The sequence below is a fragment of the Antedon mediterranea genome, chromosome 2 (genome assembly GCF_964355755.1).
Source record: "Antedon mediterranea chromosome 2, ecAntMedi1.1, whole genome shotgun sequence".
Taxonomy (NCBI): domain Eukaryota; kingdom Metazoa; phylum Echinodermata; class Crinoidea; order Comatulida; family Antedonidae; genus Antedon; species Antedon mediterranea.
Window position 1 is genome coordinate 33,199,741 of NC_092671.1, and position 25,962 is coordinate 33,225,702.

At 34.1% G+C, this 25,962-nt stretch overlaps 1 protein-coding gene across 1 annotated transcript in view; it reads left to right on the plus strand.

Annotated features, from left to right (window-relative positions):
* LOC140040839 (isotocin receptor-like) overlaps positions 1-25,311 on the plus strand; it is a 29,048-nt gene extending 3,737 nt beyond the window's left edge. The window contains exons 2-3 of the mRNA XM_072087080.1: positions 18,873-20,058; positions 23,473-25,311. Coding sequence (XP_071943181.1) covers positions 19,101-20,058; positions 23,473-23,777 — 1,263 coding nt within the window. The 5' untranslated portion in view covers positions 18,873-19,100 and the 3' untranslated portion in view covers positions 23,778-25,311. The remainder of the gene's footprint in view (positions 1-18,872; positions 20,059-23,472) is intronic.
* Positions 25,312-25,962: the final 651 nt, after the last annotated feature.

Consider the following 25,962-nt stretch of genomic DNA (forward strand, 5'->3'; position numbering starts at 1 on the left):
AATAATAAGAACACATTTAATTATATAATACGAAGGGACTATAAATACCATATGAATAACAATATATAAAATCAATAACCTATAAAATGCTGTAACACAGCATACATTATTAATTTCAGCATATTTTAATACAGTATTACTATTGCATTAAGTCTGCATAGAATGTTAGAAAATAAGACAATTAAAATTCATAAAATAGTTTTTTTTATATACAGTATAAAACTTTTACATAAAACCCAGCAACACTATCTGGTTCTAATGAGGAGTTATATGGAAAAGAAAAACGGAAAAATTATACGCACAAAAGGCCAACAAAAAGTTATTAATAATCATTTAGTACTGGGTTTTCTATTGATTGGTGGATTTTATACCTTATTAATTTATCAACAGCACAATGAAAGAAAAGGCTGTTAATATAAAGTCAAATCGGTTTTCCTAAATTGATAGTATTGCTATTTTTTTTTAAAGATGTATTGTCTAACAAAACATGGAAAATGAGGATGAATAATATCAGACTCATCCGAAAAATAAAGTTTTCACTTATAAAATGACAAAATACTAACGGTTAAATCCAACCAAAACCCTTTTGGCTGACAGCCAATTTGACTGTTTTTCGCTTTAAAGGCCAGGTGCGGGCACAAAATTTCTATTGATCATACATTCCAATAATTATCGATCTATAGTTTCCCCTATGTTTCATAATTTTTGGGATTTTATTTGTGTTACACAAGCTTTTTGAAAATTAGCACTTTCTTATCAGTGGGGGGATAGTTCAAATTACACAGTAAAATCTCTATTCTTTTGTACACAAATTTTGAAAATAGAGAGGCATTTTAAAAAGCTATGAAAAATAAACGGTGTGGTAAAAAATGTTATCAGATGACTAAATATAGGTAACATAACTTGAATTTTACATTTCTGGTATTTTTATTCAACTTTTAGAATTTTATTTTCATGCTATAGCAAAAATTATCCACCGTATATCCACTATCTTTTTTCACCTTCTAGGGAGTCACCAGACATGTTATTACATTATGTTAACTACCTAACTACTGAAAAAAAGTCTTCCTAGTTTTTTTGGCAGAATTTTGCAAAATTTTGTATTTGACCATATTAGGGGAAATTCATGTTTTTTCGTCTTGATTTCTGTTACAAATATTAGATTTATGTACAATTAACCAGATATTGTGTTTAAAATTCATGCCTGTACCTGAGCTTTAATTACAGTTTTTGCAGGTAAATATTTTTAATCGCGTGGACGCGACTCTATAGTTCACTATGTCGGTCGGTCTGTCGGTCTGTCTGTCGGTCTGTCGCTCTGTCTGTCGGTCCGGTATCACTATGCGTTTTATTGCTTTTCTGTACTTTTTGAACTGTCAACATGTGGGCATTTACGTGAAATTGTGGACATCCTATTGTGAATGCCGTTAGAGTTGCGCAACGTGATTTACGCGCGATTTAACGATTTTCTCGTATTTAACATAGGTCAAAAACCAAATAACATTTTAAATTGAAACTTTGCAAAAGTTTAATTTATATCAGGCGCTAACTTTCTGTTGAAAAAAAAATGTGTGTTTTATACAAAGTTACGCGCGCGCGCATTTAACATTTTAAAATGCGCAAAATAATTTTTAATCAACTTTCTACGCGTTTCTTGTCATTTTGAGCATGTAAAAAATTCCCATACGCGCGCAAATGTTTACGCGCGCTGCGCACGTAGCGTTAAATACATACTTTTTTCTCGTGATTTATGTTTTTGGAGCCTTTTCTAATAATTTTACCAACTTTTAAACAATTTCGACTTAAAATTACGTCATACGAGCACGTCGAATTGGATAATTTGCGCACGCTTTTGATGAAAGAGTTAAAAAATTTGTCAAAATTATGCCTTCTTAGTCGCGTGGACGCGACTCTATAGTTCACTATGCCGGTCGGTCGGTCTGTCGGTCGGTCTGTCTGTCGGTCTGTCGGTCTGTCTGTCGGTCCGGTATCACTATGCATTGTAGCACGCGACTTAATGGCTGTTGGCCTTGTTTATTATGCTATTATGTGTGTAAAATGTATCCAAAAAGGGGGACAATATATTTTTTAATAATATTATATTGCTTGGACTGTCTTAAGCAAAATGATTGACTTAAGGCAAAGTTTTTTTTTGCTAAGCAATTAAAAAAAATCTGCAGCCATATATTTACCGAGATTATGGGATTTAAGTACCTGTAAACATACAGTAGATATATCTCCAAGCTACAATTATTTATTTAAGTCTTACACACAACTACTGTTCTTCTAGACGTAATACATACATATACAATTCCCTGACATTTGTATAATATCTCAAAATAATATTAACCAAATTAAATTTGGCTTATTTGGTCCAATAGATTTTCCCATTGGGATAGAATGACATTTCGATTTAGTTTAGATTTGTTTGCCTGTTTTGTTCTGTGTGGCATAATATTTAAATTTATTTCATGTATTCCCAATGTTTAATCTAACACATTTTAGCCCCTTCTTTTGTTTTATCCAAGGGCCACACGCGGCATACATCCATATCTGTTATGTATTATGTTATGTCTCATATCAACTGTTTTTATACTTATTATTTGGGCTTCTGCTCTATATTTAATATATTTGTCACTATTTGGTCCCGTATGTTCAATCTTTCCTCTCATTCAACTTAAAAGAACCAACATCTTTATACATATACATAATATTTGTTTATTATTCCAATCTCCGTTTTGTTTCACTGGTTTGTTAGTTTCACCAGGGAAGAGTACATGTCCACTATTCATTGCCACGTGTTCTAAAAAGTGCATTGCTTTCCAATTGTATTTGTATTTTAGTCAGCGATCCATGAATTCCCATAGTATTTGGAGAAAAAAACCCGTGTATTATTGTTGTTATTATTGTAATGCTATTGTTTTTATTTTTGCGATGCGGACAAAACCTTGGTGCAATAAAATGGTGATAACAAGATTCGCCTTTGATACAAATCATCAACTGCTTTTTTTATGATAAATTGTTTTGATCAAGTTTTAAAATAAACAATGCAAACACGGTTTTCCTATGATTAGATAGAAAGAAATCAAAATAATTTAATTTTATTGACATTTGGACCCTGTGAGATTTCTTTATTGCAAGAACAGTTGTTGAGTTCTGGTATGTATAATATATTTAAAGGATCTAGCTGAATGCGCACAAAAAGGTTAATTATTGTACACAGAGTAATGGCGATAACTCAAATTATTTTACTCAATTATCTGTGCGATAATTCGAACTGCAGGTTGACACACCAGACATATCTAACATATAAATACAAATTATTATTATTTTATATATGTTTGTTGGTTATACCAATTTAATACATGAATATTCATGACAATCAATAATTCATACATTTATACGCAATCGTTTGATTATCTTTAATGCAGTTGTATCAGCATCTCATTAATTGGGAACCTCGAAAAGAACCCCCCTCTGTGGTTTGTAAAAGTAGGCCTAATCTAGAAAAGAAGCCCATCATAAAATACACATAAGAGACCAAAACAAAGAAGATATTCCGAGGTTTTACGATATTGCATTATTAAATTTAGGCCTAAACATTTCGTGACAGGTTTGCTGTACACACAATGACTACACTAATTACCATATGTAAATTATTTTATTTAGGGCCTACGTTAAGTTGAAACACTTTTAGTCAGAAACATGTCCATAACCATCAAACATTTTTTTAATATGTTGTAAATTTACGACTATTAGTTTAGGTAATTAGAGATTTTAGTTTCAGTGATTTACCGTTACATTTACTAACCTTACTACGTACGACGAATTTTCCAAATTGAGGTTTATCGGAAATATATATCAACTTTTGATATTTGTTATTGCGCTGTCGCACTTTAATACTTTAGAGAGCATTTATATCCCAACGTATGCCACATTTATTGGATATCCTGGATAAAAAGAGGTGTGACGTAGTAATACATGAGTTCAGTTACTTTCTATTGGAAATAGCGACCCACGTTTTCGACACTCACATTACCGGGTATAGAAACAATTTGTTTGTATGTGGTGGAGTACAAAGTGCCAAAACTTTAAAATTGCATACATTTAAAATCCCTTGTACAATTCTAATGTAACTCTGAACATATTTAAATGTGTAGTAACTTAAAACATGAATAAAGAGTATCGCAAACACTGGGCCTAAACTAATACGCTAGGAATGATTATAAACTAAGTTTTCTATGTAAAAACAAAGGAAATAAGTCCTATCAACGGTGTGTTATGATTTTATACCCAACTCAATTATTGTAGGCTAAACGTTTTTTTTTTTTGCCATTTCCCTTTAAACAACTCTACAGCTTACTATGTCGGTCGGTTGGTCAGTCGGTCGTTCGGTTGGTCGGTAAACATTAACTTGAGCACTTGACTGTAGCCATGGTATATGGCCTTGTTGTTTTCAATCATTGTTACTCTATAGTAACGTCCTCTTCATCAAAGTGCAATGCAAAACAATACAATACATACTTAGATATAGATATATTATAGATAGTTAAAATCGCATTCTGGACCACCATGTAACCTTGAAACTCACACATCGGTAACTTTTTCGTATCACTTTACATAAATTATTTTATTTTGTACTATCTGGATTCAGGTCAGTTGTAATTGTACATTTCATCTTCCCGAAGGGTCTCTTCATATCTTTCAGCTGTCACCAAACGGCACTCATTCGTCTGTCCACAACGATAGGTGCTGAGATGGAGGACCAAAGGTAAACCCTACTTTTTCGAACTATGTAATTTGCAGTATATTTTATTTATTTACACAATTTTGTTGTTCAATCAATTGTTTGTATGTTCAATAGTACCAAAAAAAGCGGGTGCTTTTCAATTTGGAAAGCATTTACATACACACGGACCAGAAACATCCAGAAACTAAATACTGTATGTACATTATAAAATTGGTAACATCAATTATGTGTCAACCACGACCTGCGGGGAAAGAGGTGGAGTGGAATTCCCTATTACTTTAATGACTTTAAAGCGCACATAACACCTCACCACAGGAGAGGTTTAAACACAGGAGGAACAATGTTCGAAGGCACTAACCAATCATAAGACATGCATCAGCTTCTTCTAATATTTGCACACGAAAAATTGGACATTGGACCTTCTGATTTAAATCATCATCGATTCTTATGCAAGAACATAATATTCTACCAACAGAAAAATGACAAAGAACAGATTTCAAGTCTGCTACCAATTTTAGTGATATAGATTCCCCCCCCCCCCTCCCACCTTTGAATTAACCCTAAACCACTTGAAAATCTCTCGACCATTCGAATTGAGTCCTACATCAGTTATAGGAAATATTACACCCAACGGATACTCTCTCAAACATGCTCCCCGTGCTGGTACTAAAAGAGGTGGTGGAGTTGCACTTCTTTACAAGGAAAGCATAGCGGTTAAATGTTATGACACGGGATTATTACCAAAATCATTTGAACTGCTAAATGTGGAAATAGTCAGCAATGCATCCTCAGTTTTCCTCGTAGCAGTATATCGTCCTCAAAGCAAATCAACGGGTTGCAGTCTAAATGTTTTCACTGAAGAATTCTCAACTTTGGTTGATCACTATGTATTGAAGCCGGCTCCCATACTATTCGTTGGAGACTTTAACATTTCGGAATCACATTTTCGGAATCTACTTGTAGCAAGCAGTCTTCAACAGCATGTGTCTACACCTACACACCGACATGGTCATACATTAGACTTGCTGATCACTCGTTCATCTGATCCTTCTGTTTTCTCAAACCTTAATGTCATTGATGGTATATCAGATCACTATGCAATCACATGTAATCTCCTTATCAAGAAGCCACCCATAATCACTAAATCCATCGAAACTCGTCATTGGAATGCTATAAATTTTGAGACATTATGTAAAGATATCACACAGTCTGATCTCGGAACTTCGCTCTCAAATCTTGATTTATCAAGTAAAGTACGACTATATGTCACCACTTTGAGTGAACTTCTTGACAAACACGCACCACCGAAAAAGAGAACAGTAAAGGTCCGACCAAACACTAGTTGGTATAACAGTGACATCTATGCTGAGAAAAGAACAAAGCGTAAGCTTGAAAAGAAATGGAGAATCTCTCATCTGGAAATAGATCGTCAAGCTTACATTGCACAGAAGAGGAATGTAAATTCCATGGTAAGAAAGGCAAAGGCCAACTACTACATTGGCTTGTGTGAAGAACATGCAGCAGATCAGAAAGGACTTTTTAAAATTGTTAACCAACTCCTTCATCATCGCCAGGTATCACCTCTCCCAGATAGTCTTTCTGACCTAGATATTGCGAACAGGTTCTGTCAGTTTTTCACAGACAAGATCAAGATCATCAGAGACGACTTCAAGATTGATGACATGCCATTTAATGAGCCTGTGACAGCTGTTCATCAGCATCTCACAACATTTACACCAGCATCTCAAGATGAGATCCGCAACATTCTGATGAAATCACCAACAAAATCATGCAGGTTAGATCCAGTTCCTACTTCTATACTGAAGAAGTGTATAGACGCAGTCGTTCCAATAATAACGGAAATCATTAACCATTCTCTTAATACCGGCATAGTGCCAGATGAACTGAAAATTGCTCACGTTCGTCCTTTAATAAAAAAGCAAAACTTGGATCATAACACGCTGAAAAATTACCGCCCGGTGTCGAATCTTTCTTTTCTTGGAAAGACTCTGGAGCGTGTAGTGACATCACGCATTACTCCATATCTTCAAAAGCATAATTTAAATGAGAATTACCAGTCGGCATATCGTGCATGTCATAGCACGGAGAGTTCCCTTTTAAAGGTACAGAATGATTTGTTACAAGGAATGAATGATGGGAAAATAACGCTATTGGTGTTGTTGGATTTGTCAGCAGCGTTTGATACAGTTGATCACCGAAGACTGATAACCCGTCTGAGAAATCGCATTGGCATAAATGGTGTTGCTCTTAACTGGTTCCAGTCATATCTTACAGGAAGACGTCAGCTAGTCTGTATCAATGATGCATTCTCAGATGAAGCTTGCCTGGAATATGGTGTACCACAGGGGTCAGTAATTGGGCCTGGCCAGTTTTCCATTTATACGCTTCCCCTTGGTGACATTATTCGCAAACACAGTCTACATTTCCATTTCTATGCAGATGATACACAGATTTATGTGTCAGTAAATCCAGTGCAAAGGGATGTTGCTGCAGCAATCAGTAAGATGGAAGCCTGTATAGAAGATGTTCGCAATTGGATGACAACAAATTACCTAAAGTTGAATGATGGAAAGACAGAGTTTATTATCGTCGGGTCTAAATGTAACATCTCCAAAATCAACATCACACACATCAGAATCGGAAACTCTAACATCGCTCCCTCATCGGTGGTCCGGAATCTGGGAATCATGCTGGATAGTAATCTCACTATGGAAGCACAAATAACAACTGTATCCAAAGCAGCATGCATATCGATTAGGAACCTTGGTCGTATTCGCGGTAATCTTAACAAGAAAACAGCTGAATTGATTGTACACTCATTTGTCACTTCTAAAATTGACATTGGTAATGCCTTGTTGTTTGGCATACCAAAATCTCAAATACAACGTTTGCAGCGCTTGCAAAATATGGCAGCTAGAATTGTAACTTATACAAAATCAAACGCTCACATAACTCCTGTCCTGATGGATTTGCATTGGTTGCCTGTTCAACAACGTATTAAGTACAAACTTGCGTTGTTTGTATTCAAGATCCTAAATGACAGTGCTCCTGCTTATTTATCTGACCTTGTGGATCGTTACGAATCATCCCGCAGAGGCCTACGATCATTGTCACAAAACCTTCTTCAAGAGCGTAGAGCGAAAAATCAGTGGGGTCAGAGATCTTTTTACGTTGCGGCCGCAAGTGTATGGAACAGCTTACCAGCAACAGTTAAATGCTCAACTAGTCTAAACAGTTTCAAGAACAACCTAAAGACGTCGCTATTCGCTGATGTTCTCGCACGTTGTTAATGCACAAAGCGCCATGAGCGCCACATGGGTGGAGGATACCGGCGCTATATAAGTTTTCATTTATTATTATTATTATTACTGAAATACCAAATCTGGGGGAGTCTTCTGGAAATAATTATAACAAAACCTAATAATATTAGGTTGATGATTATTGTTACAATTTGTAACTCTCATTAGAATTACTTGTGGGAATTGATGTTAATTATTTTATCTGCTAGAGTCCGTACTTTTAATTTAGTTTAAGTTCATCAGATGAAATTATCGATTGAAGTCTAAGCTCGTTAATTACAAGTTGCTTAGTTAAAGAGATGAAATGCTAATTTATTATGCTATGAAAGGAACACTATGAATAGTCTGTACTTTTTATAATTAATAGCAGAAAAAGGGCAATTATGGGGGGTTTTGTACAAAATCACTCGTTTAGAGGTAAGGTCAGTTTTCTCCTATCGTTGTTCACTTAATGAACATTCTTCATTCGTTTAATCATTCATTATAACCAGTAATTGACAATGTGTCATCTTCTAATCTATTCATCAGAAATTCCACTTGAGGTCTTCAAGATCTCGCAGTCGAGAAGGCTGATGCTTACGGATAGTTTTTGTTAATAATTTTATATTATTAATTACCACAACTTTTATGTTAAAGGTTGGCTCCGGTTATACACTTTCTATAGTTTATTAATATTATTATTATGAAATATAATCCTTAACATAAACAGAAAATGCAGGTATATGCTTATTGTGTAATTGTAATGAAAAGGAAACTGTATCATTTCGTATTTGAATGCAAAAGACTTGAGTACGTAAGACAACCAATACTCATGAACCTTACAGATGAACTAAACAACAATAATCTATCCATGCTCTGGGAATTGTTTACTATTGGTACTAGCTCTCTAGATCTTAGGGTCTGCTGTATAACACAAAATTACCGTTTATTTTAAAATGGATTAAAAATAACAAAAGACCGCGTTTCTGTCCAATTTAAATCAATGGGTGATCGTTGACAAAAATCGTTAGAATTACCCAAAATGAAATTAGTCATGGCATTGTTTGTAAATTACAATTTTGGTGGTTCTTATAACATAAAACAGTTCCTGTAAAGGTCTGCTTTATTGCTAATGAAAATTAAGTGGGTTATTGTCAATATTGTTACAACATTTTGATAGGTCTACCGTATTTTATAATTTAAAAATAAAAATCTTTAAAATGATTGCAAACATTTAGACACATTTAGAGGCGGATGTCGATGGTGCACATGATCTGATGTAGCTTTCAAAACTATGCTTGATAATTATACACAAGTATATATTTTCCGTCCGTAAGAATGGTTAAGAAATAAATACCATTTTATGGGCAATTGACATTATTTCATAAGCTATTTGATCTATACTATTCATAAATAGACATTTCCGAATCAAATAAGATTTAATCAATGTTGTAACAATCTTTCTGGTTTTAGAAGCTGTTCTATTGTGTTGAGTCCTCTATTACATCCTTGATACTCTTTTCATTTCCGTTTGATTGGATTCAAATTAAGTGTATATTCAACGATGAATATCCAGGTGAATTTGAAGCTGCTTGATTGTGTTGAAAAGTGAAATTACTTTTTGTTGATGGTGAAGACATGTACTTAGGCTCTTTATGGTAGTTTTTTGGCTGCCGTTTATTATACGAGTGCAATATTTAGGCCTAAATCAACACTTTTCAACCTGAACACATCGCTTCCCCATCATAATTTAGATGTATATCTCATTGTTTATTATGTAGGTGAACGTCGCATATCTCTTAGGCCTATGTTGTATTGGTATATTATTAAAAAATACCTTGTACCCGATATCTATTCAATGTTGGCTAACAAACTCGGCTTTATCCCGACCAGAAGTAATAAAACAATGCATTACATCTCCTCATAATACTGATACTGATCACACTTGATTTTTTTTTATAAAACATTATTCTTCGTTTTAGTTCTTGGTTAGGCTTATTTTTTTTGGCCTTCCATTTTCTATTATGATGATATTTGATATTATAAATAATGGTTGAAAATCACGTATTGTTTTATTTTTTATTCGAGCTCATTGGAATTTGGTTCATTGGCTTGCATATGTAATTTGTTCAGACCTTTTCTACCACTGCGATCGAGAACAGACTTGAACTCATGCCGATTGTGTATAGCCAATGATTTGCCTTAACAGTTTGGCCACTCGATTCGCAAGATGTTCGCTGACACTTGACTCAGTCTGATCTTGATTAGATACATCCATTCTAATTTGTCAGCTTTAGAATTTACCTTAATACACTAAAGTTCATTAAAGAGATTTAAAAGCATTCGTGAATTCATTCATTCATTCATTCTGCTTTTATTCAATATTTCTCTTTGCAGTATATATAAAATAAAACTGAATTGCGAGAGATTTACATATAAAATTGGTACAAGCTTTCAAACATCAAAATTTACAACATTAAAAAGTTAAAAAGTTAAAAAAAAAAAAAATATTTTTAAAAAGGAGATATTACACATGGAAGAAACTGATGAAAGTACTTATTACTTATTATTATTATTATTGTTGTGTTTATTTTGGTTTATTAATTAGTCTACACAGTGCTGGGAAACATGAGTTGTTGAATCTTTTAGTATTGCCATATATTTCACTTTGCTTCTTAGCATTCCTAAGTATCCTGCCACACGTTTCGCCTCTCAATTTAGGAAGTGCGTTAGGAACGATTTTGTTAAGATTTTTAGCAAAATCAAGAAGAATATCTTCTCTTCTTTGATCTAAAAATTTAAGATTAAATAGTTTAATTGCTTGATCATAGGATGCATATTTTTGTCCGAGAATTATTCTACATGCGCGTTTCTGTATAGATTCAAGCTCCATGGATTGTGCTATGGTTAAGGCAGAGTGCCATACCGGACACGCATATTCAGTTACAGGTCTTATGTGGCTAATATACATTTGACGCAGATGGTTACAAGGCATTCCAAATCTTTTTAAACATGTCAACATATGTAATCTCTTACTAGCTCTATTAACAACATCGTGGATATGCATATTCCATTTCAGATCATTAGTAATCTGAACCCCAAGTAACTTTAAGCATTCAACATTGGTTATTTTTATATTATTTATCGTAAATGATTTAACAATGGGTTGAGATTTGGCAAAAGAAATGTTCATAAAGTTAGTTTTTTCAATATTAATTATCATATCCCAATTAGGCTTTATTTATTGCGAAGCAATACAGTACATAAACAACCTTTCACGTTCTCCATTTTCTAAATGAATTATTCATATTAAAAAAGTTAGAGCAAACAGCTATTCTTGGCCAGTTTCTTTGATATTCTCCTTGAACTGACACATTTAAAAATGAATTGCAATATACGCTAAATCAAAGGATGAATTAATTTTTAGACATTAAGATTCACCACCAAAGTAGACCTAACATGATTTAACCGCGCGCATTCGTGAATCCTTATTAGGCTTAATTTGTTACGAAGTATTATAGAGTAAACAGCATGTCATGTTTACGACATTTTTATAAATACATTATTCATTGAAGAAAAACTGTTGTACTCCTTGCCCATTGTGACAAAATTATACATGTTTGTAATATAGCCTAAATCAAAATAAATTTAATTTAAAGAAATGTATGGAAGCCTAACATTTTATATCCGTACCGGTAATGAGCTTACCCCTTAAGCCAGACAGAATTTAACACAGGGAGTGATAACTAAAAGGCTTGTAGATCGTTGGAAGAGAAACCTAATGTTTCAAGTAATTAACCTATTTTGTTGATTAGTTCGGCATAGTTGCTACACTGAACAGAAACGGAAATCAGTTCTAATTAAGTCAATCAGATGTTTAAATGATGTGATGTTGTTGGATGTAATTACTTTATGGCTGTTCGTTCAAGTATGAATGTTAGAATATTTTATTACAGTTATTTATTTTTTTATTGTATGTCTTTAGGCAATGTAGCCAAGGATTACCAATAGTAAATTAATCACTGTCCTATCAGATAGGTGGAAATCCCCCTGATACAGGGGCTTTTTAGTGAACCAGTTCACCGGGGTAAGGCCCTACTCTTTCTCGAATAATGAACTGGGTTCTTTAAAGTGCACATGGGTTATAACTGTTTACACTGGACCTACAGTTTATAGTCCTTATCCGAGAAGACTTTTTCCACCACCAGAACTAGGAGCAAGTCGGCCTCAAACCCTTGCCGATCTTGTTGGCTTTTCGGGTACGGTAAACGGCGCCCCTGCCTTTACCGCTCGGCCATTTGACTCACTAAAAAAAACAACAGTGTCAATACGAATTGAAACAATTTTGTCTGCTGTACGAATTGTAAACAATAAGACATGGTATTTATGTCAGTATGAATTGTAAGAATTCGATTGTGTCTTTGTTTCAGTACGGATTGTCACAATTCGACAGTATCTCTATGTCAGTACGGATTGTGAAAATCCGACAGTATCTTTGTGTGAACTGTCATCATTTGACAGTATGTTTTGTGCCAGTACGGATTGTCACAATTGGACAGCATTTTGTGCCAGTACCGATTTTCACAAATCGACAGCCTCTTTGTGTGAGTTTGATTTCATAGAATCTTTGTGTCGTAGAGATTGTCACAATTCGACAGTATTGCTTTACTCCACAGTTTCTGTATGTTACTAGGGATTGTCACAATTCGACAGTATATTAATTTGTGTCAGTACGGATTGTCACAATTCAGCAGTATCTTTGTGTCAGTGCGGATTGTCACAATTCTACAGTATTTCTGTATTCCACAGTATCTCTGTTTCAGTACGGATTTTCACAATTCGACTGTATCTTTGTGTGAGTAGGATTGTCACAATTTTGACAGTATAGTTGTGTCAGTAGAGATTGTCACAATTCGACAGTATTTCTGTACTCCACAGTATCTCTGTTTTTTCAGTAGGATTGTCACAATTTCGACAGTATCTTCGTTTCAGTACGGATTGTGAAGATCAGTATCTCTGTATCAACTGTCATCATTTGACAGTATTTTTGTGACAGTACGGATTGTCACAATTGGACAGCATTTTGTGCCAGCCTCTTTGTGTGAAATAGGATTTTCGCAATTTCACAGAATCATTGTTAAAAGAAATAAATTTCTGTCACTGCTCAGAGACAATATATTTTTATGTGATTAATTGTCTAAGTTATAATCCCGTAAATAACTCAATAAATACATAGGACCTGAATAGAAAAAAATATATATTTTGTAAATTTGTTTATAGACAATTTACGGAACCAACTCTTACTAGTAATATATTAATAAATCTGTCACTGTATGGCAATTACCAGTCAACGACTTCTATATAATATAATTCAGCAAGTGACAGAGTATTATCAAACAATTTGATCGATCCTTTGATCCAATCCTTAATCTGATATTTAGTGGTGAATTCAATTTTATTAATCTAATGCCCTAAATATGATAGTCAGTAAGTCCGGCATAGAAACATTGCGGCATTGATATTTTATTGTCTTACTGTGCTATTATCTCAGCATTTTTACTTTTTTTACGTTCGACTGTAGAAATCTTTCCACATAATCTACAATTGTATTACTTTGGCACACCAAACTGCGTAGTGTTTTAATGCTTAGTAACGCTAAATAATATTGTGTGTTTTTTGTTTGTTTCTGTAAATATTTTACTCGTTTTAGCCTTGCTTGTTTTTACTAGTTTTCTAATTGTAGTTATAATTATTCCATGTTTGTATCTCTTGTATGCATTTTAGACTTTTGACTTTGTATGATTTTAATTGATGAATGAGTAAATAAATATACCTTAAATGTTGCCCGTTATGTAAAAAACCTGTAGATGAAAATTATGTATTGAAAGGTAATAATTCTGCACTAAAATTTCATGCACTTCAATGGCATGTTTTGATGTTTAAAACCCGGTATATGTCGAGGTCTGCACACAATTGACTTTTGGAAACATTAGGTTGAGTAAGGTACTTTAGGCCTAATTATATCTTGATTCTAGTGCTCTGTTTTAGAGAGATTTTGGCCCATTGTTATAGTAGGATAGTGGATTTTAAGAGTCAGGCTACACCTGTACCGTAGTAATTTATTATTACTAGAGGGTGAGCTCGCTTCGCTCGCTCCCCCTCTAGGAAGTGTAGATGATGGTTCTCGGAATGATAATGACTCGGGACGCAAAAAGTTTTAGAAGGACATTCTGGCCTGGACAATTTCGGTTGGTTACCATTATTTAAATGCTTTTGATATTCGTAAAACTAAACGTACTCACTAACCTAAGTGTCTTAGATGATTAATAGCGTTTTAGGCGTATAGTGTTTATTGTAGATATGCTTGGTAAATTGTAAAACAGTCCGAAGAAATCTACTAAAAATAGTATAATTGTGTTGTAAATATAATGCAATATTGTGTGTATAAATGTGGATGGGCGTTTATTAGATGTATTTAGGGTGGGGAGGGGGGGGGGGGTTGAGTAGCGAGATAATTATTTTAATTTATGTTTTATTCTGGAGGTGTTCCGGGCGTTTATTCAAATAAATACCATCCTAATTGGTATAATTAATACATTATTCCGCGACACAGTGGCCTAAGAAGGAAGACATTTAGACGGCTTGCAACATGGGGAGAAGTATCCCAGGGTCCTGATGAAACACAGATAGCGCACAGTATACATAAAGACCTGGCAGCTTATTCAACAACTCGGCTATCGGGGTTTCATTCGATTTCAAAACAAAAGCTCTTATCATCAATTCTCTCGATGTAATGTAATTTTATATAATTATTTCCCACAATTTACTCCTATGTTTTGTGAATGTATTTAATTTGATCTTTATGTACTACTATACCTTCACACGCGCGGTCCGAAAATAAACAAAAAAAACAAAATGGCTATCGCCACCAAGCACCAACGGCCAACTTAGTTGAAACAGGTAGTTGTTTTACAACTCCCTGGTTGAAACCAACACGTTCCGTGAACCCGGAAATTACTTCTACCGACCGAAGTTTTTGCATTGTGCTCGCCTATGTCAGAATTAACCATAATTTATATATAGATTCCATTGTGTCAAATTCAATAGTTTTGAATAGGTCTTGGTTGATTTCTCTTATCATAGGCTAAAGAGGTTACACAGATAGAATCGTTCCAGATACTTGAGTATGAAATACAACTATAGTATGTATCAGTGGCGTAACGCAGAGGCCTGAGGCCCCTGGTTTAGGAACTATAAGTGGTCCTCCAACGCTGGAAACCTTGGGTGTTTTTAGCCTTTTTCGACATATTTTAATGTCTGTTTTTTTTTTCTCCTCTGGGCACTGCTTTTAGGGGCGCCTTGAGCTCCGGGCCCCTGGGTTTAGCCAGTGAGCGCTCGTAGCCGTTACGCCACTGGTATGTATACGTACACGTAAATTCAATCTAAGTTAAAAAATATCATTTTTTTTAAATCTGTAGAAAGTTCTCATTTAACAACAAACTAATTAAACTAATATTAATTACGTCACAAATCTTTAAGTATGCCAGTTTGAGTAAATTTTATCGGGTAGACGTATTAAAATCCTTGAATATGTAACACAGAGGTTGACGTTTGTAAATTAGACAAAAGGAGCCATTGTGCTCTAAGAATCAAAAGTGTTATTTTATTTTATTATTTATTATCTTATTTGTCTGCAAAATTAATCTGTTTATACGAAACCCATTATTCAATTACCTACTTAATTAATCTTAATGACTTTGTGTGAATCCGAAAGGATAATAATAGAGACACATTGAATAGGTCAACAGTTTTGTGTCATTTGACTATTATAAAAAATGCGTACGTTTGTGGAATATTTCTTAATTTAAGGAATATGACGTTAAGATGGACAAGCTCTGTAATTAAATCACATATTTGATTTGTAAATTGTTTTGGATTTCTGCTTTCTTGAATAGCTTAGGCATTGGCCTAACCTCCCGTTAAAAATGTTCTATTTTCATCTGTTTACCTCATAAAATTAGTTTTACCATTGCACTCATAAACATTCATTATTTGTATATTAAATGATTCTAGTTGAGTGACTGGCCTGACAAACGGTCAAAACCGCTGTTTCGTTTATCTGCCAGAGGCATCGTTCATAACCTTTTATAACACACCTAACTATTCAGAAATGAGCAAAAAGATGAACGTTCGTTAGTACCGTTAAATATCACCATTGAATATGACATTTTCGTTCAGGAGAACTATTGCACTCATTACGGCACGTGTAATACGTAATTAACCCGTAAAATGGCAACGATACACTCCGGTGTGTTATAAATCTTAACAATAATGAATGATTGATACGAACGTGCTTATATTATTTTGATTCTGCAACATTTTAACCGAGGCATAGCAATGGTGTATTCTGTGCTCTATTTATTAAGTTTCATAAACGAGATAATTTTTCATTCCCTTTAGATCTGGCACAGTTTATTTTAATAGCATCCACTACACCGTGTAGGAGGGTTGAGTGATGCTCAAAGCATTTTGTATATTGTATATTTTCGATTAATATTCTTCTTCCTGAAGTGCTTCATTTTATTTTGATGGTTCCCACTTTTTTGTATTGCATTCCTCCACACTTACCTACTGCGCTCCGGCTCCGACTCCAGTTCAGGTTCGCGTCTATTGCACGTACAATTTTATTATCAACTTTTCGTTTTCACGAATAAATGTATGTTTCCACAACCAATCAGTGATCACCTAAACGATTTGTTACTGCTCATGTAGACCCCTTTGAGCAAATATTTTTGTACACCTTTTCCTTCCATACATACTTCTACGCAAACCTCTTCTCATCGACTAATCCATAAAGCCTAATAACAAATATTCTAATGCATCTGTGCAACTCACCAGAGACCCATAACACGTTATGCACCTTAAAACCTGAATGTAATGTTTACTAGAAAACTGCATAAACTAGAAATAAATCCAGCGTTAGATTACTCCTGATATGAAATCAATTCGAGTCTATCTTAAATGCTTTTTATGTAGCGAATTATTACATTTTTTCGACCATTCACATACATGTGCTTTTATTGATTTAAACTTTAAATCCAACTATCGTCGTAGCATCTGTAAATCTATCAGGATCGTCCATTCCCTCGGCTTAAAATCATGCTTACTCAGAAAATACTTTGATAGCATGTCCTAGCTTCTTAGCCTTAGTTCGTTCCAATTTTCTTCTTCCCATCTTACGATACATTATAAATAATGGTTATCATAAGTCTGGCGCATGGATGCCTTACATTTTCAAATAATATAAGTATGTATATCCCTAATCCTGCCTTCTCACATTGTTCTATTGCTTCTGTAGGCAATTAGGCCTGTATTATGATATTAATTCTAATTTAATGCCCAAGTATAGTCAGGTAGGCTTTCTATATCGATGGATCTGTGTATGTATGTACTTATATGAGCATGTCATAACGTGTTACACTTCAGATCACGGAACGGCGGCATACGTTTTGTTCTTTATCGATAATCGTCTAGTCTATGAAACCCTTTTACATTTTTCTCACGTGACACACCGAGCTTCAGAAATTGTTTTCTATTTAAATAACATTATTATTGTTTAATAAAGAGTACTGTTATTTATTCCCTTGTAGATTTTGTCAAGTTTCATCTATGTGGTAATCTGTTGCGAGAAAATTAAGTATTTTCCAAATTAGAATTTCTTCTAATTAGACATTTTCTGTAGTCCCAGTGGAATGCTAAGATAATGCAATCTTTGATTACATTTTCCTCACTAAAGAATGAACTAAAATCTATCTTTAGAGAATTTAGGTTTAGTATATGTGCAAATTATATTTCGCCAATAAATGATGCCAATACAAAATAATACTATGTTAGGTTTTCTCTTAAAAAAGGATACGATCTTTTCAAATGCAAGAAACATTTAGATGAAATACTTTTCGTTAGTTAAGCCCAATGGACTTGTACATTGGAAAATTATTTAAATGGCAATGTTGTTGGTACATTTTGGTAATACTTTTTTCATCGTAGTGTGTTAAAGACATTGAGATATGCATGATTACTACACCACATCAATAATATTCATGTTTCTGTAATAACAATGTAAATTTATTGTAGAACGATTTGATTGATCACTGAAACGACAGAAGAATATAAATTGACAAATTAGAGAATCACCTGGACAGCAATATTTTACGTTATCACGTACTACTCATTACAGCCCCAGTGACGCTCGCAACATGTATTGTTTTGCGGTATCTGTGATCGTTTTGTTAGAATATTTATAGCTAATTTTGAGATATGTTGTAATTCTATCATTGGTAATGTACTTCTTCTAAGTTATTGAGTTTGGGGAAATTGTCCGTGACTCCGGTCTAGTTATATCAGTGTGTTCTACCATGAACGACTTTATGCGAAGACGATTCAGAATGTTCCGAAGGGGTGTCATTATTTTCAAGAGTGGTAGAATGAGCAATGTTGTGGCCAAGCATGGTGAATATGAATTTTGAATTATGATGTGTGTGGTATCTTTACTTCAAACACAAACAACAATAGTAAAACTATTAAGTAAACTTGTTTATTTGTTTGTTTTTATTTTTAAAATGTAGAAATTACAACAAAACAAAATAAATACAGGACGAGCCAGTTAATCCTACTACTATGTTATCTTTAATTATATTTGTTAATGTTTTGAATGAAATAATTCTGTCTTGTTTAACAAGAAAGAGTGACATTCTAAATGTATTAATATCTATGTTTTTCAAAGATTAAATATAATATTTCATTTGTGTTATTCAATTTTACAGGGGTCGACATGATACGTGATTTATCTGAAGATGTAATTGTAGTTTTACTGTGACATCTGGGCATTGCCCTTTATATTTGAAAAAACATCACGATCGAAAGAACGTTCTGCTGACTGAATACAATACCGCAACATACTTCGCGAAATCACTGCAATAGTTGTATAAAACGTGCGAATGGTTGTGTAAGTAGGTCTGTGTAAAAAAGCAAGAAGCACACCAAACGTCGAGATGGTAGGTACAACGCAGGCAATGCTTACAACGCCATTTTTTGCGGAAAATAGCACAGAAATCACTCCCGTCATATGGAATGAAAAATTGGCACGAATCGAAATAGCGATGATGAGTGTCATATTTGTTCTAACAATAGTAGGCAATTCTACAGTTATACTTGCGCTTTGGCAGTTTCGACGAAACTTCACGCGAATGCATTATTTTATTGTGCACTTGTGTTTGGCCGATTTACTCGTTGCATTTTTCAACATCTTACCGCAGATTATAATGGACGTTACCGTGTCTTTTAATGCACCCGATGTAGTCTGTCGTTTCGTTATGTTTGGACAAGTGTTTCCCTTGTTCTTGTCGACGTATATGCTAGTTATGATGTCGATGGATCGCTATCTTGCCATATGTCATCCAATGGCTGCACTGCGTGGAAACAACGAGCGTAGGTCACGTCGTATGGTCATGTTGGCCTGGACAATTTCGTTTGTATTTGCTTTACCACAATTTTTTCTATTCCATTTACAAGTGAACGGAGAGAAAACAATTTGTAAAGACAACTTTAAAAGTGATAAAGGATCACTGGTTTATGTGATTTTTGTGTTTTTTTTCATTTATTTAATTCCAGTAATTATTCTAATTTGTTGTTACGTCTGCATTTCTGTTACCATCTGGAGGAACGTTATTGGTTTGAAAGAAATGAAGGAAAAAGATTTCGATGATGGTGGAGAAAAGCAAGAACATAGAAAACCTTTCATTGGAAAAACAAAACAGACTAGCCTTGACATTGGTTCTGTTCGTCTGGAGAACAGCAGACGACATAATGCCGGAAGATTGATTTCACGCGCCAAAACTAAAACCGTAAAAATGGCCGTTGTGATTGTGGCATTATACATTATTTGCTGGTCTCCCCAATTCGTATGCCAACTTTGGTTATCTTTAGATCCAGAAAATGCACCGATTAATAGTAAGTTCTAATTTTTAAAATTGCAGTTTACATTAACTTGGTATCTTTGCCAATCTCAAGTCAAAACGCCCTCTATAGACGGAAAACTTATCTATAAATAAAAGAAACCTGAAAAGGTAGGGAGGTAGCAATGTCATTGTCCTTCATGTCTATGTACATAGTTTGCCTTCACGTGTTTCATTTTTACCTTTTTATTTTTCAAACTATCCCTGAAAAGGATAATATTTAAAAGCAATTTAATATCAAGAAGCCTGTCGCTCTGTTGTGTTATGAGTTGGATACACATCATCGAACACTTCAATTTATATTTGCCTGCTGAATATCTTTTAACAAGAATGGTGTGTAGGGCTACGTGTAGATATATTCATAAATATCATAAATTGTAATATGTTCTTGCTCAGACAATTATCTTCCGAAACTGTTATCTTCATGTTCATGTTAAAAAATAATAATAGATTATGACAGAAAATAGACATAACATCAGCCCAGAGAATAGTGAAATTACAATTAATTGTAATTTCACTCTTCCGTGATCAGCCTTTTTATTATGTAAATACTCTTCCAATTTATATAGCTTATGAATACGGTAGTGCTTTGTAAGTAAATAATATTTTACTTGTACATGTTCGCGGCACGTTTATATCCACGGGCAACCATCAGTCATGTTCAATCAATTAGAGGAATACCGTTGGGCTCTACTTAAAAATGTTCAGTGATAACATATATATTTCAATTATAATAATATATCAATAATCTACATAACATGTAAATATAGGAATACATGTTTTCATTATATGTCATCTTAGAGGCAATACATTGTTAAGATATGATTCATTAAATAACAGGGTATAGTTTTTCATTTTAATATTTAAATTCCCTGCGGAGTTTCATTCTGTAAAGAAGAGACTACTTTGGATAGAGTTTCCTGTTTAGAAAGAAACTTAGTTATAATTTCATTCTCGTCATAATGCCATCATCATAATCATCATTATTCACATCATGATCCCATCATCAACGTCCTCCTTACCATAGTTTCATCACCAACATCCTCTTTACAATGGTTTCATCACTAACATCCTTCCTACCTTGATACCATCACCAACATCCTCTTTACCATGGTTTCATCATTAACATCCTTCTTACCATGATACTATCATCAGCATCCTCCTTACCATGATTCCATCATTAACATCCTTCTTACCACGATACCATCACTAACATTCTCCTTACCATGGTGTCATCATTAACATACTTCTTACCATGATACCATCCCCAACATCCTCCTTACCATTGTTTTATCATTAACATCCTTCTTACCATAATACCGTCATCAACATACTCCTTACCAAGGTTTCGTCATTAACATCCTTTTTACCAAGATACCATCACCCCCATCCTCCTTACTATGGTGTCATCATTAACATACTTCTTACCATGATACCATCCCCAACATCCTCCTTACCATTGTTTCATCATTAACATCCTTCTTACCATGATACCGTCATCAACATACTCCTTACCATGGTCTAATTATTAACATCCTTCTTACCATGATACCATCACCAACATCCTCGATACCATCACCAACATCCTCTTTACCATGGTTTCATCATTTTAACATCCTTCTTACCACGATACGATCATCCATATCCTCCTTATCATGATCCCATCATCAACATCCTCCTTACCATGGTTTCGTCATTAACATCCTCCTTATCATAATTTTATCATCCTCATCCTCCTTATCATGATTTTATCATCCTTATCATGATTAAATAATTAGCACCTTCCTTATCATGTCCTCTTCATTAACGTCCTCCTTATTATAGTCTCATCATCAACGTCCCCTTACAATCATTAACGTCCTCTTTATCATCAACTCATCGATAACGTCCTAACGTCATCATGATCTCATCATCAACATCATATTCATCATAATCTTAGCTTCAGCATCATCATCGTCATGCTTATATTCTCATTTATCATTATCTTCATCATCAACATTCATCATCCTCATGATTCCCATCCATCATTACCCTTATCATGAACTTTCATCATCATTATCAACATTCGTATCATCATCTTACTGTATCTCATTACTTTTTCCTATCATAAATTTCTTATCTTCATCAACGTCATATCAACGTCCTCATCAACATCTTTATCATCAACATCGTCTGTTTGAAACCACACTAAAGCTCTGTCTACACTATCAAACTAGTCACACGTTTTCGTCGCATAAAGTTTGATAGTGTAGACAGAACTTAAAACATAACACATGTGAAGTTTGATAGTGTAGACAGAACTTAAAACATAAAACATGTGAAGTTTGATAGTGTAGACAGAACTTAAAACATAAAACATGTGAAGTTTGATAGTGTAGACAGAACTTTAAACATAAAACATGTGAAGTTTGATACTAGACAGAACTTAAAACATAAAACATGTGAAGTTTGATAGTGTAGACAGAACTTAAAACATAAAACATGTGAAGTTTGATAGTGTAGACAGAACTTAAAACAGAAAACATGTGAAGTTTGATAGTGTAACAGAACTTTAAACATAAAACATGTGAAGTTTGATAGTGTAGACAGAACTTAAAACATAAAACATGTGAAGTTTGATAGTGTAGACAGAACTTAAAACATAAAACATGTGAAGTTTGATAGTGTAGACAGAACTTAAAACATAAAACATGTGAAGTTTGATAGTGTAGACAGAACTTAAAACATAAAACATGTGAAGTTTGATAGTGTAGAAAGAACTTAAAACAGAAAACATGTGAAGTTTGATAGTGTAGACAGAACTTAAAACATAAAACATGTGAAGTTAAGTTAAACTTGTGATTTCAAGTTAAATCCTTCAAACTGTTACTAAAAAATTAGTCTCAATCCAAAGGTTACTAGGTCACCGGGTACGTCACAAATACTCTTTAAGTTTCGCTAACGACAAATACCGATACGTTACAATTACATATTTTGCAAAGTAGATAATTAATCTCCTGTTGTGTGGCATACCAAACACATGTGGAAGCAAATTGTGCCGATGAATCAATTCGACCAGGTTCTTAAACATCGAGGTTCAATAATATCATTTATTACATATTAAGGAGTGTTCGTTCCGAAAAAGTAATAAGTAAAATAATAATCGCATTTGTAATGAGAACCAATTCTATAGGCCATAAATATGGAATAACAATTTAAAGATCACTCTGACACTCAATTTCGGGGAAAAAATCAATATGGAATAATCTAACAAGGGTCACTAATGATGTACACTACTAACTGTGCTATTCCACCTGTGTCTTAACTAGGACCGGATGTAGCTCGCCCTCTATATCTTAGTAATGCAATCATGAACATTCGTGAATTTATTGCTTAATATTTTGGTGCGTGTATTTTTTTGTTTTTTCAGGCACATCGTTCGTTATAATCTTGCTGCTAGCCAGTCTAAACAGCTGTACAAACCCATGGGTATATCTGTCATTCAGTGGAAATGTCATATCGGATTTAAAGAAACGTATCTCTGTGTATTTCGGCTTGACCAATCAAAAGACAAACAAGCAAACGGACTACACTCATAGCAAGCGAAATCGGTTGATGACGCCTAGCACTACGTCACCACAAACGGTAAATTTATCGACAATACGCATAAACGCAAAGAAGTACGATCCATTGAATAAGGCGACGAACCACGTAGAATCACACACAGATGATTAGGAATATTTTAAAATCAGAAACATCCATTCCCCATTGTTCCACTATATTTAATATCGACTAAAGGAATTCAGAGTGGTTCTTTTAAGGTGACTGACGTCGCAACTGTGAGCAAAGCACGCGTTATTTCAAGTGTCCACAAAGACAATTATAAGTTAATTAGGCCTAGGCGTAAGCCATTACAGTATATTATCATCACAGTACTTTAATTACACTGACAGCCTTACGTGTGAACACACCTTTAGTTTTGTTAAGGATGTATTCAAACATTCTCAGCTTGTTCAGATAGGCCTACGCGAATGGTATTTGATACAGGATACGCTAAGTAAGAGTATGTGTGCTTCAGCAATGGTGATACTCCATAGATGTTATATCTTAAAACTTATAGTAATACGTGAAACCCTATTAATACATTAATTGGTTTATCTGAGAGTGTGTGCAATTAATGCATACATGTAGTAGTACTCCATAGGGTACTGTGAAGTTATTTTTTAAAATCATTTTTACCTTGATGACCTCAACAGATGCAGGGACTGGACTATTTGACTGAAAAAATGTACACAATTATTTGACGTGGTATTGGACTGACTTGTGACGGACCTCAAGCTACGTGTTGTAATGCAATGTAAACGTGGTGCTAGAACTAACATGTGTTTTGTCCCGTTTACAATGTTTAGCTGCACTCGACACACATGCAGATGTATGTTACAGTAATAGATAATATTGCGATTGACACGCCCGGTATTCATACGATACTCCGATTCATGGTTCTAACAATTCCTCAACATCATGATAGTAGCTAAAATCGATTATAAACTATCCCTTATGTAAGAAAAAAATGTTTTCTTTTATAGAATTAGACTGAACGATTACGTTTGTTAATATAGCTACGTAAACCGCAGCCGTTGCTCTAGAGTATGAACCAGGCTTATTTCGCACGACACGCGTGTACTGTACTTTGTGACGACACGGCTAACGCTTCATACTGTGTACCGTTTATATTGGGTCTCCCCAATTTCAGGTGTTGTATATAATATAGACCTACTGTGGTTTTTTTTAATACCACACAAGTAATGCAATGAATTGAAGACGCATAATGTACCGTAATAACGTTTCGTAATAACTTGTTTGGAAATATAGTTCAAGCATTTGTAATAACCTTGGTACCAAATATAGACTAAAAATTGAAATTTGATCTTTTAACGTTTAATGATAGGCCTATATTAAACGTTACAATATCCATTTGGGGGACAATACATCTTCTAACATCTAATTTGATAGGATGACGTCACGTACAATATGCAGACTTGCTACATGTCTATATTACCTAACTGTAAGTATAATTGTGGGTAACATTCTAGATAATAGTAATACAGTAACCTGAACATTTACGTTTGACCATTGGTCGCTCAACTCAAGGTTGGTAAGTTTGTCAAATAGAAAAATAAATTACGTTCAACGTTGATCATTCTGACAATGATGACACGTTATGTATCATACTATAAACATGTAGAGACCTAATAAACCCATTTGAAATACCATAACCGTGTGTTTTTTATTCATTAAATTACCCTTCATTATTCAATTATTACCGGTATGTTTTTTTCTCCTATCAGGTTAAGGCAGAAAGCATAAATATTTTCATGTGATTAATATTGGCATACATCAGAATAGGAGTCGCTCGCTATAAGCATGGAAATAGATAAAATACAACAGGTTTCGCCCAGCCAAATGTTTATAAGATGTTTAGCATAGTTAATGGCACGTCATTATTATTCAAATAAACGATCAAATTATTAGATGAAATTAAATAGTTTAATGAAGAAAGAATAGTAACAAAAATAATTGCATACATTGTATTAAAAAAATAATACAAGTGACGCTTCGTTTTAGTGTTAATTGGAAAAGACAGTAAAGTGGAAAACCAATAAAAACACTAAGCTAGAATAAGAGTGAGAGCAATCAAAAGAAAACATTCTGACTTTGAAATTAATATCATATACTTAGTTACACATTATTCAGTGATGTAATATGCATATGAACGGAAATCAGGTGTAGTTCATTTAGCAATAATGATCACCATGTTAACTGACAATTGTATTTCTGACGTAACACGCATAAAGCTTGGTTCCCACTAGAACGTAACGCAAGGACGTAAACGCAACGCAAGCGTTTTAACCAATGACAA